Source organism: Symphodus melops (genome assembly GCF_947650265.1).
Source record: "Symphodus melops genome assembly, chromosome: 21".
Lineage (NCBI taxonomy): Eukaryota > Metazoa > Chordata > Actinopteri > Labriformes > Labridae > Symphodus > Symphodus melops.
This window is the reverse complement of record NC_136711.1, coordinates 12,708,546-12,724,753: the sequence shown is the minus strand read 5'-3', so window position 1 is coordinate 12,724,753 and position 16,208 is coordinate 12,708,546. Positions and strand designations below refer to the sequence as shown.

The following is a 16,208-nucleotide window of genomic DNA, read 5'->3' as shown; positions in this document are numbered from 1 at the left end:
CATGGCGACTCTTTGCCTCTAATAAACTCCCTCGACGGTGAATGCTTGTAATGGACTGCGCTGAGGTGAAAGATGAAATTAAAATAATGCAGCTACAGTGAGCACCACAGAGAGTCCCTTCTGCGGCGGCTGAAATTGAGTTTCTCACGAAGGATTGCTGATGTTGTTTCACATCTATTACATCAGTGCAATATACAGTAAAGAACAACAGCGGTTTCTGTCAAAAGACATCTCATTTTGTAGATATTAAGGGAAAAAAAGCAAATAATGAAATGTCTAACTCATCTTCTGGAAATTCTCATTTGTGACTTAGATGCCCATATTGGCATTACAAATAACATTAGAGTAAAGATGAAAGGCGAGACAGCAGAAAATTACCATCTCGAGGAAAATTGGAGTTCAGTGGAGGAAATAAACAGAAGGTTTGGGACTAAGAGGCTGAGACGGTTCTTTGATGTCAGGAAATTAAAGTTGTGTGGTTGAGAAAACACTTGACTGTTCCACTTTTTTTTTTGCAGAGATGTGGAAACGCCGCTCCCCCCCCCCCCCCACCCACCCACCCACCTCAGAGAGTGTATCAGCTTCTCTGCACTCATCAGGGGAGATACTGTGAGTGTACACATGTTGTCAGGCTGCACATCGACGTGTCCACATGTATGTACAATACATTAATCCTTCCTGACATGGCATGCTACGTGTGTGCACTGACACATGCTGGGGGAATCAAGTCAAATGCTTGAGTTCATTACTGCCTCAGGGCTCCGGCGAGTGGGGGGGGTTAGCCGGTCAGTTAGCGCTGACAGAGTCCAGCGTTTCCACCAGAGCTACATGCTGACACACACAATTCATCACAATTACACTGTCACCATCATTTGAAAGAGCCCACACACACCCTGTCTTAAGCAATGCAACACCATAGCCTGCAAGTAATTGTGATATGTTTCACATTTATAACATGTGACACTGCGATTATATTTACAAGTGAGGGAAAGACTGTAAACGGGACGCGTGAGACGATTAGAGATCAGTGTTCAGCTCTTAATCACTTTTACCATGCTTGGTTACTAGAGGCGTGAATCTGTCAATATTTCACTATTCAATTCAATTTTGGGCCATGATTCGATTCAAAATTGATTTTCGATTCAAACAGATTCCTAATTCACAATTTATTTCTTACAAAGTGGGGCTTAAAATCGACTTCAGTACACTTTATTATAAGAGTGTCAAACTACTAAATAAAGTGGAGTATTTGACCAATTCAAGTAAAGGGTTTAAAATAATGCAGCTTTTAGAAGTGTATGGTTTGCAGCTGATTGCTATAATGTAAATCCACAGAGGAGGACCTAAACTGAAGACACATTTATGTTACATATACGATTATATAAAGACTTGTGGGCTTAAATCAGGCAATTGAGTATTTTTCAGAATCACGCTAGTGAAAAAATGAAATGGTCAAATTTAAAGCCTAACTGGTTGACCACAGTGTAGGAGCATAGGTCATTTAAAACAGACAATGAGATCTTGTTATTTATATTGTCCGTTCAGAAGTCGCTGCAGATGGATAAAATTCAGCAATTGTTGGCCATTGTTCCACTTATTTCACCTCCTAGTTGTGGCAGCATACGATGTGATTCATATGGTCGTTCCTGAGGCACTTCACTTTCGTTTTGCAGACCTTGCACGTTGAATATGTCGAGTCAGGCTTTCTCTTACCTGAGGGATTATTAAATCCACAGTGTATTCTTTAATAAAAAAGGGACGAGGTTGAATGTGTTGCTGCTCTATAGAAAGCACAGGCAGTACTTTATATGGCGGACGCAGCCATCGATAACCGACGCCGAGAGCAACTACCGTTAGACGCACAATTTACAAGCCAGGACTTTGCTGTGTAGCTCCCACTGCATCCATAGAACAAGGAATGTGGAGAGGATGCACGAACGAGTACACCTGGCAGCCTTTTTTTATATTGCTCTCAGATGTTTTGAATCTTAAGAAATTATGATTTAGATTCTGAAGTGAGTCGATGTTTCCCACACCTCTAATCGGTAACAATGGACAACACATGAAGCAAGCAGCCCAAGTCCAGCATCTCAAAGGAAAGCAGAGAATGTGGACAGACGTTCAAAGAGAACGTGTCTCAGGCCTGTGCTGTAAGATTCACATTCTAAATCTTATCTCAGGGATAAATAAAGTATTTCGGCTTCTGATGGGTGATCCTAAGGTCTAATTTTTAAGCAACATTACATAGGAGGCCAAACTGCAGGAGTTTGCTTTCATGTGGAAAAATAGACTTTCCAATGCTGCAGATTGTCTGAAATATCTTGTCTCCGCAGAGGGAGGCCGAGGCATGGTGAGAGATAATGAAAAAAATGTATACATTCAGAGAAAATGAGATAGAGAGAAAAAACAATTTTTGCTATGTATACAGGGCTGCTGGACTGCAGAACACATGCAATGACACTGAGCCCCAGCTGAGAACACACTTATTCATGAATATTCTGAATATTTCAAATTAACGAGTGCATGTGCAACATGTATGTAAACGTGTGTGCCTGTGCTGCAGGTGTGTATGTGTGCAGCGAGTGTAACAGGCTTAAGGTAAACACACTTAGGAAAGCAATTTCACAGTATCTGCGAAGGAGAATGACTTTGTATGAAACTGCAGGGGGCACATGCAATGTGAAATAAATTATGTGCAAAACTGATGCAACAGTGATAGAAAATAGAAACTTGTCTAACACTCCTGGGGAAATGGCTTATGCAGTGGAAAAAAAGATCATAGCTTTGTCCCATATCACCTGAATAAATACGCACAGACACCCTTAATACCCTCTTGTGTGTCATGAACTGACCTTACAGTGCCCTTGATGAAAAACTGGTACAGTGTCAGCCCTCATAAAAAGCCTCAGCTGCTGATTGCTTTTTTTTGGAGAGGCTCAGAGAGGTTGTATCCAGAAGGTATCACACTGGAAAAAGTGTGGGTTCAAGGTTTGAAACTGCTTTTTATCACACAGCTTTACGGGATACTTCGTCCTGATGATTGGTCAAGATTGCTTAGACATGTGCAACCTCGATCTTCACAATCACAATACGAGCACTTACAGTAAATACATTAAAATATTTGAGTTGATCCCAATATACAAGAAAAACTATTTAACATGCTTTCTCCCCCAGCATGGGTACATTTTACCCACTGTATGGAGGCCTGAGTTTTTTTAATTTACGTTGCAGGCCAACAGAGGACACTGATCGAGTCTTAGAACGACATCCCAAATCAATCCAAAGCCTGCCACATTTGGCTTCTGCCACATTCAAATGTGTAGAAAAGAAAACACAGGGGACAACTAGAAGCCAATGAATCTGCAAAGGACATCATGTCAAGTTACACAAACCTATAGATGGACTGTGTCAGGGTTGAACGATGGTTAATGGAGGCAACAAAGGATGACAGACTTTGACTTTAATGTGCAGTAAACCTTGAAACAGATGCTGCACCATCAGTGCACATATTCAGTTTATGGAGTTATAGTGGCTCAGATGGCTTGTTTTACGACAACATAGTTTGTCAATGCTATGGACAGTTAAAGCTTTAGAATCTGCCTGACATCTTTTATAAAGAAAGCTTTTTTTCATTTAAACTAAGTGAAATGTTTTCTCAGTAATAATTAAATCTTTTTTTTTAACAAGCTAAGAGTTTTAGAAGAGCTTCTATAGTATGATTAACAGAAAGTAGGTTGGTAGAGTGGGGAAAAATATTCCCACTGCGTAAGAACAGACCTGCATCATCTGCCCGAGGTTACTTTCAGCTTCAAAAACCAGTGTGTTGAGAAATACCAATCAATCATTGATTTGGAGTAGCATTTACAGAACATAAACTTTAAGGGATCATTCAGTATTTCGGGAGACACTCTTTCTTGTTTCATGTTAGACGGGACGATCATATCTGTACAAAGTATTTCTATGTAACCAAGGCCAGGAGCCTTTTAGTTTAGCATGGCAAAACAACAGCAAGGGAAACATTCAGTTGGCTTTCTATTCCATTGCATCACTTTCCCTGAAAATAATTATGTCTCAATGGGTTTTAATTCGCCTCAAAACATTAGAACTGCAAGACATTTCATAGATACACCAACATTTCTACTGTGAAGACGACATCTTCAGAGAAAAGACTGGGAAGAAGACGTAAGATGAGGATAAAAGCGAGACATCTTTTTTCAAACATTGGTTCCATTGAGTCATCTTAAGACAATAACCAATTTCCTTCGACAGAGTTTTGTCAGATTTCTGCTATCGGTCATGAAGGAGGGGGTCACACAGACAGTGGAGGAGCAATTTTGGAGCAAATCTGTCTTATAAAGAGCAGGAGAGAGGACATTATATGTAGACTGGAGGTGAGAGGGAGAGGAGGAGAAAAGGATGGCAGACAGAGAGCGCGCCCGAGCAACATTAATTCAAAATCCGCTTCCACTGAAAAGGTTGCTCGATATCAAATGGTGAAGAACTCCTCTAAGCTGTGCCAAAGACCCTGATGGGCTTACTGTGTTCTTTTGTGCTCGCAGTTTAAGCCATGCTGTCTGTAACAAGAAGACAGAACAAGGTTAGCTGAGTGCAGTCATCAGAAAATATGGGTCAATTACATAAGTCTCCTCCTGCTAAAATGAATAGCAAAAAGTAATATAAGTTTGCTTTAAGAGTTCTGCACAGCTCAATGACACCAACTATGACTATTTGTTTCTGTTTTACTTTTACTTTTTACTAAAACACATATACATTCTGCATGACTGATTTACAGGGAAAAATACTCTGAATTAGACCCAGTGGGACCAAAGTTTAGTTCAGTTCGATAAACAATCTGTGGCAAATTAACATCGTAAAGTTCTTGTGATATTTCTAAAACAACCAAGGCGAGAGATCACGAAAATGAAAAGGATCGGTCTTCTGAGAAATCTAAAGCGACTTTTGTGACAATCATCTAAAAGTTGTTCAAGTAATTCCCTCATAAGCTGTAATAACATAAACCTTAAAAAAAAACCATGACAATATAAAATGCCATTTTCACTGTTTGGAAGTTGAATTCCTGCTTCATCTGTTCTCTCGACTTCATCTGCTTTAAATGAAAAATGTAGCTCTACAGAGACAGCAGGTAATTAAGAGCTGCCCACACACGAGCTGAAAACAATTCACGTCTTTCAATGAGTTTACATAACTCAAGGTGCCGCATCTTCTCTTTCGTCTGCAGGCAATCGACAAAGAACCATGAACTAACTTTTCAAAAGTGGAAAAGACAAAAAGATGTTTCTGAGTCATCAGCTGGAAGAATGAGAAAACTGCACAGTCCAAACAGCTTTTGACAAACTGTAGAGGCTGAAAGTTGCCTCAGTGAGACCTGCTTTGGATCTTTATTGGATGAGAATTAGATTTTAAAGGTTATTTGATCAAATAAGTATTATTATCAGAGAATTGTACTGCTTGCCATTGAGTGTGGTCAAACAAAGTGAAGATAAAAGATGCTGAAATGGAGAATGCTTTGAAGATTTTCTAACCCTATGATGGGAGTGTTTTATCTTTAAATGAAGTGAAGTGTTGAGCTCTTCGTCGATATCAAACGTTGATGAGTCATTTTTCTGTTTTTTTTCCCTCCAGAGCATAAAACGTGCTGTGTGCAGGCTTTGTATTGGACAAGTGCTTCTTTTCTTTAGAAATCCACTTTAAATGCGTCATTGTGCTACCTTCCCCGCTGACTTGAATTTCTTACCATCAAGTGCTTCGTGAAGGTTGTGAACCATGTTTACACCTGCAGAGGATTCTGGCAGTCCTCTCTCATTGGTGTTCCTGAAGTGCACTGCACTGTTGTGCTCAATGCTAGTCTCTCTGAATGAGTGCCATCCACATCTGAAAAAGCTCAGACAGCAGTGCAGACATTCAGGGACTTCTTTGCCGTCCTTACGGATATCATTTCAACCCCCATCTCGGCACCTCAAGGACGAAAACAAACCAGAAGATCAAGCCACAAATTATACAAGCTACTTCTAATACTTTATCATGCTTTGATAATACAAGATGTTGAAAAATCTGAGCTACCAAAACAATCAGCTGAGATTAATCCAAGTCAGTTACTCAAGTGGCCACTTGAGGTTGAGTCATGTGTTGACAGCCTGGTACAACAAACATTTAAAGTAAAGCTATTTTTCTTTAATGACATCTTCATTTAAATTTTTTTTTTTTTTTTAAACTTAGCCATTTCAAACATATGAAGCCTTTAAGATATGACCAGTTGTGATGGTAAGTGGTGTAAAGTTGGTTGTTGTTGTTGTTGTTGTTATTTGGGTTCTTTTGTGTTTGAGGTCAGTCTCTGAACCGGAAGGTCGAGGGTTCAATCCCTAGCTGCAGCAACATGTCTGATGGGTCCTTGGGCAAGGCACTTAAACCCCAAGTTACCCTCTAGGCTTTGTCGGCGGGGGTGCGAATGATTAGGATTACCTTTGATGAACTCCCGACACAGCAATCACTGCCATCAGTGTGTGAATGGGCGGTGTGACATGCAGTGTAAAAAGCGCTTTCAGTATTCAGGAGACTAGAAAAGCACTTTACAAGCTCAAGTCCATTTACCATCCCATGCTGTGCTCTCATGTAAGTGACAGAAAAATGTCAGTAGCTGGTCACCTGTTCTTCACGCAAATAAAGGACAGTATACTAATATACTGACAGACTGCTACAGACAAATCCAGGGACAAAACGGAAGTTGATAAACCACCATTACTGTGTTGGCATCTCGCTTTAACGACTACGTGTTTGGATGTGAGCTATCCTGAGAAGTAAAGAATGTTCTACTTTCAGCATTACTTTCTGTGATACTTTACAATGTAAGAGACATCTGGGGGTGTTCTTGGCTGTTCTAACAGTCATGACAAACTTTAACTTGAAAACACTGTATGAGACTGAAGGCTACATACATTCACTGGACGTGCAGAGGAATAATGCATTATTTAAATGTGTGTGCCATTTTGAATTTAACAGTTCATGCTACTGTCACAGTACGCTGGAAGCAGCAGATGCTGAGAAACCCCTGAAGTTTTGGCGGCGCCCAAAAGATGGCAGCCCCCACAAAGGTCGGCGGATCATCTTTTGTCTTTGCTGTGAGTGTAAATGTAGGATTAGTTCATTTTTATATTAGCAATTATGTTCAGTTGTATTTGCTAGCTTGATAGCTTTTCATTGTACGTCATCATAGAATTCTTTATTAGCAGCAGCTTGTGTATTGGAGCCAGGGTCATTTATCGTAGGCAAGTGGGGAATCCTTTAACATCCAAACACTCTCATAACTTCTTCATTCTAGTAGTTTTTTTAATTCATGCTCCCATTTATTGTATGTTTTATTGTTTTTATAGTGTGCTTTTTTTCTTTTTTTTTTGCCTGTACAGCACTTTGGTCAACCAAGGTTGTTTTATATTAGCTATAGAAATAAACTTTGATTTGATTTTGATTTTAGTAAATGAACAGCTACCATCACCAGCCACAGCAAACACAATCTGTGAAAATGAAAGCTTGGTCATTCATCAGCTAATGACTTAATCACAGGGGAAGACTTTTCAGCGTTGATAACTTGACTTTGTTTTTTTAAATCCCGACTTCTCCACAGCGCCAAGGTCTTGTCCAAACCTTTTCACGTCTGGTTCCAGGAGAACAACATGCCAATGGTTAGTATGCTCAACTCAAGCACACAGACCACGTTGTAGTGCTAACATACATCCCTCTTTGTTTCATATTTAACGGAGTTTTGTTTTGCAATCTCACTCAGATGCAGAACTTTTTTTTTTTTTTATCATTAAGCAGCTCAACTGCCACAAGCGACAAACGAGGAGGCGGTCTACACAGACATTCAAAAACACAAGGTCAAGAAAATGTCCCTTTGTATTAATCAAAACCAAAGATATGTTTGTCCTCTTGCTTTCTGAGGGCTCTTACACCAAAGCCCCAGCTGTGCGTTGTCTGAATCCCTTAAAGGTGACTCGATGGTCAGGGCTGGCCTAAACGGTTTTCTCCTTTTCTTTCCAGCAGATGATGCATGAGAGAGGGAGGAAGATCTTTCAATCAATCTGTCATCCCCTCTCATCCGCAGGAAACAGGACTGATGTCATGGTCGATGCAGGACGGCTTTAATCACTAGGAGAAGTGAAGGAGTGTTTTAGCATGCAAAAAGTGTACAGCGTCTGCTTTTGTTAAAGCAGGAATGGGATAGGGGTTGAATTTGTTCGTCTTCTGCCAAGTTTGTATCGCGGACTTTTGTGACTAAACGCGTGATGGTGAGAGTGCTATCAACTGTGCTGTGCTGAAGTTAAGGAGGCAGACTGTAACCATCTGCTGCCTGGAATTACCCGCTGACACTGCTCATCAGACAACAGAGATGCTCACGTCGTTCAGCAGCTGGCTCAACATTCCTGATGGAAAACATTTGTGCTATGTAAATGTGTCATATTGATATCGATTTAATTTTCCCTTCAGTGACGATCACCTCTCAAAAGACGGTTCGAGATCACGATTAATAAACATCTGGATCACACGCATTAATCAAATTTAAACTTTCTGCACACTTTGAAAAACAAGAAATAAATTAAAAGAAATACATAAAGAAATGTCAACCTATAAACAATATTAATATCTAATAAATAAACAAATAAATGCATATAAATGAACTATGTTTTTCAGGTAGTGGTGATGTACTCTTGTGGCCAAAATAAAACGACATGCAGCACAGTTATCTTTTATTTTCATTTTTTTTGGTTTTCAAAAATCTAAATTAAAACTTGATGAGCCCTATCTATGTCTGCACCTAGTTCTTTTGTTGTACAGCGACCCAGCGGCAGTGGATACAAGTATTGAAAATGTGTGCGTGGAATGAACCAATCTTCTATCTAATTATATCGTTTGCTCTTGTTGGGGACCTAGAGGTATCAATAATGACTTTCAATGGTTTCATAATAAGTCTAAAACTCATTACAGGAGCTTTAAAGACGACCAATAGTGGTCAATGGTAAACTGTGAGGAAAGCTGAAGCCCTGCTCTCTATTTGTTTAGTTTTCAGAGCATTTCCAAATAAAAGTACACCTTTATGTTTTTAAACTGTATTTGTTATGCTCTGTACAGCACTTTGAACTGAAAGTGATTTACAAATTAGTATTAGTATTATTATTATTATTATTATTATTATTAAGACTTTCTCTGGTGTCCAGGAAAATTAAAGTTTGATTCCTGTCCCAGATTGTGTTTTTAGAAAGTACTGTATGTCTATTTTTTGCTTTGCCTTTTGTTAAAATAAGTACATCATGACAGGGATTTCTGCAGTACACATTGAATGTGTGGAGCTGTACACAGTTTTGGATTCGAGATCCAGATGTGGAAATGTGTTATCGGCTCTTTTTCAATGCAAACACTAAATAAAGAATAAGAATACTATGTCAGCATTAAATCATAAACTTGCAGAAAGAAGACCTTGATCATAATAATAATTATTCCTGAGACTCTTACCTAATGGATGAGAACATCTCGCACAGCTCAGAGATTAATCCAGCTGTAGGCCTCGAGCAGTCTGGGAGATTTCAGCAAGTTTATTACAGCAGCAGGAATCCAGAGTGGAGAGGAGCGCTGCTGAGAGGGAAGACAGAGAGAAACATTGATTAGCAACATTCACACCTCACTTCCTGCTGATTCTCCTCAGCGCACACACACGGACAAGACACGCACGCACACACAGGGATCCAAAGTTATTGCATGTTCAATATTGCCTGCTGCATTCAGGGGGAACGGTGACATTTTCAAGGCCTTTGGTTTCTCACATAAAAAGAAAGGTATTACTTCTTTCTTTTTTCTTTTCCAAGGCAATATTGCTTTGTCAGTTATGAGAATTTTTGAAGGACTCTCTTGTCTTACCTCAAAGCCGAGTTCGTTTCTGCTGCTCAAGCTATTAAACATGTTCACTTAAAAAGAGAGCTTCTATAAAAGCAGAAGAATTGATCGGGTCCCTCTGAGGCAATCAATACTGCTTCTATGATTCATTGGGAAGCTTATTCAATCTTGTCTTTTGTCAGCCTTCTGTTTTCAAACTGTGAAATTATGACCACATCACTCCTCGGCATAACTACAAAAAACACACGCAAACATGGCTCTGTTTTCATCTTCACCATACATGAGAGAACAACACAGAGAATATGACGGCTACTTTCGGGCTTATTTTGAATCACGTTTAGTGAAATACAGCAAGGAAGAGTACGGAGGGGTCTGAATGGTCAGACGAATTTTAGGGTGACGTATACTTGGACACGGTACGGATTGCCGAGTGTCCCTTATTCTCACGTTCAAGAAACCAGTAGTTGAAGGGCCAATATAAGCCCTAAGTGTGTAAATTATCTTCCACACAGAAACATGACCAACTACCCTGCTCATCTATTCCTGGTAAAATGCTAAAATGTTACTTTTGTTAAAATCTTCCAAATCAAATGAACCAGGCAATTTCTTTCAAATCTACTTTAATCCTATTTTCTGAAACACATTTTCTCAAACTTACTTTCAGTTTTCTTTTCTCGGCTGACAGGAGGGACATTTGGCGTGGTCTTCTGTGACCCATCTCTCTTTGCATAAAGAGGAAGACGATTTGCACTATTTGCTGTTAACAATCTTTGAACCGCTCCCATTATGAAACGCTGCTGTTCACCAATTTGTTTTTCTTTTATGGACTAATTTCAATCTCAAAAAATGGTTGTGTGTGGGGAAAAAGGGCATTCACAGTTTCTTTGCTTTGTAACGCTTGGGTTAACTTCAGCAGATCATGATCATATGTGAAAGCCTGAACAAACAGAACTGTATCGAATATGTTTTTTTTTTTATTTGAAAAACTGTAGCTGTAAAGTGTGTATGAGCTACATTATTTTGGAAAACAGCCAATGTTGTCTTGTGTTGAGAGCAGAAAAAAAAACAAGTTTAAGTTTAATGCATATAACATATTTTGTAGCACTTTTAGGGAATGACATAAAGCGAGCTCATGTTATAAAATATTGCTTCAACACAAGTTCATGCCCAGTTTAGGATGCCCCCAGGCTCCTGATTAAACAGAATTTGGAGCCGGATCAGACATCGAGACTCTTTCCTTCCAAAGCTGCCCATCCAGCTCTATCATCTCATATCCAGTCTGTTATTACTCAAGCTAATCTTTTATTAGCCACCTCATTGTTTGTCTGCATGTCAGATGCATTGTGGGATGCTGGGGCACCTGAGCCAGAAGGCAGAGCGATGCAAGGTGATTAATGCTCACAGGACAAAGATGATAATAAATAAACAAAACAGCCGCCTATTTGCTGTTGGAAGAAGAAGCAGCAGCAGCCTCCTGCCATCTGTTGTGGAAATAACATTGCTGCTGCGTGTTTGACAGGAGGAGCTTTAGAAATGAGACTTAGACTTGGCTGTAATTTAATAGCTGTGTCCTTTGAGTGATCCATGCCTATCTTTGTGTGTTTAAAGGATGTCATTGACCCTGGCTGTGTGCTGAACAGATGTGCTGCTTCCCAGTAGTGACAGAAAAAGTCCACACACCGGAAAAAGGCCTCGTAATAAAATCATTTACATAAAAAAGTGTGACAATTTATAAAGCTTAGTAACCATGGAGTTCATCAAAAGATAAAGAAAATGGCAGATTTGTCACCCAAAGGGGTCCCCCAATGTCAGCACAGTCTCCTCTTCCTGATCTACTCTCCTCTTCCTGAGCTGGATCTCTGTCTTTCTCTCTCTTCGTCCCTCTCTTTTCCTTTCTTGTACTAAGCTTTTCCACATATGGCACAGCTCATTGGCCTGTCCTGTACTTCAGCTTCCACACTGTACATCCTTTGATATACAGCATTTTAGAACACCCGCTATTTTATTTTACTTATATAGGTTACTTCGCCTCAGATGAGCAAGTGTGGCGTAGAAAAGCAGGTGTTGTTCAAAAGCACTAATTATAAAGCAGTAAAAGCACAAGTCGAACACAGCTAAGGGATATTCCAAAAATGTTTTCACAGGATGTTCTTTGAAATGTTCAAGACCGCCCTCCCACAAACAAAAACAATTTAAATCCAATTTTGTTTTTGTTTAATTTCTACTCATCACTTATTGATTGTGTACGGTCTAAAAAGATGTACACACGTCAAAGTAAAGCTTTAAAGCAGGGGTGTCCAAAGTGCGGCCCGGGGGCCATTTGTGGCCCTTGAGTGGATTTTTTGTGGCCCTTGACTTCAAATTGAAGAATCAGAAGATTTTGGCCCCAGGCCTCATCAGATGGCATATTTCATTCTTTTTTTTCTTTTTCATGTTAGCGAGGGAGACCTATAAAAGCCTGACTATTCTTTCCAAAAAATTAGAACATAACAGTTTCCCACTACAATTAGTTATTGTGTATTCACATTATTTTTTGAAGAGGTCAAAATACAAAAAGTTCCTTCCAATATTAAAAAAAAACAAAAAAAAACCCTGTGGCCCGTGAGCGATTCTAACGCGACAATTTTGGCCCTCAAGAAAAAAAGTTTGGACACCACTGCTTTAAAGCATGACAGGCTGGACAGACAGCGCCCCCTGGTGTTTGAATGTAAACATGACCAAAAGTATTGCTTTTGACCTTTTGCAGTAGTTTAAAAAGTATCATTACTTTAAGAAGACTCAGGAGGTCCTAATAAAGACTACATGAAAATCTTTCTTTTTACTCTTATTAAAGACAATGTTGAAAAATCTAGGATATGACTATTGTAGAAGTTATTAGAAACGCTGCGGTTTTCTTAGGTTTAATTTTCTTGGAATCTCTTGTGAGTTTAAACCATCATGAATATTTCATAGTACATTAAAGTGAAGGTAGGATTAGTTGAATTCAACTTAATTTTCGGCCACACATGAATTGGGAATATTACAAAATCAAACTCCTGCAGCATGGAGGCTTTGAAACACAAAACACTACAATGTTTGTAATTGCAATAAATCTTACTTTACATTCAGTCAGTGTCTACCCATTAGGCAAATAAGCAACATCAGAGAGCACCATTCAAGTTCAAGATAGAGGTTTTTCACACCACATCTCTTTAGCCCGCCCGAGTATGCTAACCCAAGCCTTGCTAGCTGCTAAAGTTCAAAACATTTCCTTCACAAGTTGTTAAAATAAAAAAGGCTCAAAGAGAAGAAGTTTGACTTACATGTGTGAAGCTAAACACTAAACAAAAGAGCCAGTCAGAAGTGTTGCTTTTCATTGTGTTAATCGTAATATAGTTGCTAACACATTGCTCGTCATCTCTCTGAGGCTTTTATCACAAGTGTACTTTAGCACCATCTTTAGCGCCCTCTAGGCCAGAAAGATATAGCTTGTTTTAGACCAGGGAACCATGGGCAACTTTGGTCACTGCAATGGACACATTCATTGAATTCTCACAGCCAGGGGGCCAAATTGTAGAATACAACATCCACTAAAGTCACAAGTTAACTAAAAAAATACCAGTGATCAAATATGATGATGGACATATCTCTGTTTTTATGATTTAATAGCTGATTTGTTCAGGTTTCCAATTAAATTATAAAAAAAACCCATTTATCTGAGGGCCTGTCGAGGGTTGATGGGGGCTGCGAGTAGCCCACCCCTGCCATAGACAGTAAATTTAGTGATACAGCTACACAGTAACTTTGAGTGAGAAAAACTAAACATCATCATTCTTGGCAGAGTTAACCACATAAAGGGCTCTCTCAGAGCCTCCTTAAGAACCTCTTAGATTAATTGAGCCTTCGTTATCGTTACTAGATCCACATGTGCTTTTCCTTTTTTTCAGCCTAAACACCTGACCTGCTTTGAGGAACGACCACGAAGGTGTCACTAAAAAAAAAAAGTCTCTTTGTAACACTGTAACTTGTGACCAAATATCTTTTCTGGTAGAGTAAAATTAAGACCAATCTTACAGTATTTAATGAAGATCAGAACCAACATTTCTTCGAAATGCTTTATTCAAAGGGGAATATTGAGTAGTAGTATCTCATTTCCCGACCACCAATGTTTACCTTAGATATGTGCCATGAAAAAAATCTGGCGAGGGAGCAGAACATTAAGAGTGTGTTATAATGGGAAACATTACAACACTTAATACGTCTTAATGTACCACAAAAAGATTTACACAATGAAAACAATGAATACATGATTGTAGACAAGTTACTTTTGTGTACATAATGCAGAACATTTCTTATTTAGATATCACAGGCGTTCATGGTAACGGTTTGTATTACACATAATATATCGTCACAAGTTTACATTTGTGATGCCAGCTACAAAGGCAGTTCAGTCAGGACCACTTTGTCAAGAAAAATACTGGTAAAATATTTTTGCATTGGCAGTATGGCTCTGTTTTAGCATCTCCCTGCCCTGAACAGCACACATTCCTGCCCTTCCCGTGCATAAAAGGAAGGCTTAAGGCAGAGAAAGATGCGGCAAAAACCCCAAAGAGAGCAGACATCAATGACAACATAATGACAGTGATTAATTTATACATAACATGAACGAAGAAGCTGGAGTGGCGGAGAATTGCAAACGCAGCTTGCAGAAGGAGCAGCAATAAGAAGCCAGGTTAGAGTAGCTTAAATAAGGCGGCATAAGTGCGATTAGCCAATAGAATACTTAGAAGCGAATCAGCCTCATGAAGAGGGTTTGGATGAGATCACCTGGTTCACAATTAAACACTGACATGAAAACAGAGCATGACTCTGTGGCCCTCCTGAACTAACGCTATGTTCAGTTTTATACAGCACAGTTACTCTCTCGCTGTCTCTCTCACACAAATGTACTTAATACTTTTAAAGTTGCACAATTACACACATACAACATTTATAAGACGACAAAACAGTCACATTGGGTCCCAACAACCAATTGTTTATAGCGATACAATCACAGGTGCACAGGCAGCTTTTCATATAAACCAGGAAGTCTCCAGTACCAAACTCAAACTCTCAGTACTTTTTTTTTCTGTTTCTATTTCCTTTGGAATTTGGGAGTTGACTTTAACATGTCTATTAAAACAAATATAAAAAGACTTTTTAAAAAAAAAAATTCTCCTATAACACAAATCAGATGTCTCGAATACAATCATAGCTTTTAAAACCTCACGTTTCTTTCAAACAATCAGAATAGAGGGAAACTTTTCTGAGCTGTAAATTGTGCTTCTTTGTTGTATCAACATTTGGCTTAATAACCCAATCCAAATATGTTTTCAGGAAATACCAACAAAAGTACAATAAAAACTCCCACAGTCTTCAAACAGACACTTAATATACAAAAACATTCCCACCCAGAAATTGACACTGTTTGGCGTACACTTAAAAACACATTCACTCATAGTATATTACATATTTATAACGAGGGTCACAATGTCTACCTAACAAAGAAAACATCTCACCATTTCAAAGATTAACAATTGCACATAATGGTTGGCTAAAGTGTAAGATAAAAAAAAAGGGATTATAAAAAAAGATGAATATTTGAACACAATTGTACATTTTATTGTCTTAATCCTTTAAAAATAAGGACATTTTTCATGAATGGAATAAGCATAGCAAAGACAAGCTGCTTCAAACATGAACAGGCAGCTTTGTGTCCAAACAGATGTGTTTAAAAGAGGCCTTTACTTTTCTTCAGATTCTTTTGTTTCCAGTTTGGCAGAGCGTTGAACTCAACTCGACTCATCTCAAGAAGCGTCTACAACACAAATAAGTAAGAGGTCAAAGAAAAGAAAGCACAGTGAACATGTCAGAGTACAACACATGTGCAGGTGTTACATAGACATATATGAAAAGTAGGTTTTTCTACTCAGATAAAGGATTTTATATTTTAGAGGTAATTTCTTTGTCTGTTTGAACACAGCCCCACCTTGAAGTCCTGGTCTGACAGGTAGACCTCCAGACGTAGAGGGTCCACTCCCTCTGGCAGTGGTTTCCTTGTCAGCTCTTCGATGGAGTACTGCTGTTGACTGAGCTTCGACAGAGCCTCCTTCACTAAGATCACCTTGCTTTTGGAGACCTCAGCCTGTGCACACACCAGAGTTTCAGCAGGTAAACGGACAGAAAACTCTGAGACTGTAGTTTTTTGATTAGTTTAAATAATTTATCTCACAGGCAAGATGTATACAACACAATGCTGATATGACACAATATGTTAAGAATAGAAG

At 39.0% G+C, this 16,208-nt stretch overlaps 3 protein-coding genes across 10 annotated transcripts in view; 1 reads left to right on the top strand and 2 right to left on the bottom strand.

The window, feature by feature from the left end:
• The window catches only part of LOC306817224 (uncharacterized protein), a gene marked incomplete at its 5' end in the record, with an annotated part of 31,645 nt that extends 23,101 nt beyond the window's left edge, over positions 1-8,544 (top strand). The window contains 5 exons of one of the 7 annotated variants that reach the window (XM_079333931.1): positions 314-422; positions 519-609; positions 7,640-7,697; positions 7,831-7,892; positions 8,059-8,544. In XM_079333931.1, coding sequence (XP_079190057.1) covers positions 314-422; positions 519-609; positions 7,640-7,697; positions 7,831-7,892; positions 8,059-8,160 — 422 coding nt within the window. In that variant the 3' untranslated portion in view covers positions 8,161-8,544. Of the gene's footprint in view, positions 1-313; positions 423-518; positions 655-7,639; positions 7,893-8,058 lie in introns of all 7 variants that reach the window. The other 6 variants (XM_079333932.1, XM_079333934.1, XM_079333935.1 and 3 more) reach the window with 6 other exon arrangements.
• The window catches only part of LOC306817222 (uncharacterized protein), a 48,554-nt gene extending 35,251 nt beyond the window's left edge, over positions 1-13,303 (bottom strand). Inside the window, exons 1-2 of the mRNA XM_079333928.1 lie at positions 13,206-13,303; positions 9,526-9,642 (exon numbers count right to left, since the gene is read on the bottom strand). The gene's annotated coding sequence lies outside the window, so the exon portion shown is untranslated. The remainder of the gene's footprint in view (positions 1-9,525; positions 9,643-13,205) is intronic.
• Positions 13,304-13,983: 680 nt separating this feature from the next.
• LOC306817216 (supervillin-like) overlaps positions 13,984-16,208 on the bottom strand; it is a 262,812-nt gene continuing 260,587 nt past the window's right edge. For both annotated transcript variants that reach the window (XM_079333916.1, XM_079333917.1), the window contains 2 exons: positions 15,911-16,066; positions 13,984-15,739 (listed from right to left, as the gene is read on the bottom strand). In XM_079333916.1, coding sequence (XP_079190042.1) covers positions 15,653-15,739; positions 15,911-16,066 — 243 coding nt within the window. In that variant the 3' untranslated portion in view covers positions 13,984-15,652. The remainder of the gene's footprint in view (positions 15,740-15,910; positions 16,067-16,208) is intronic.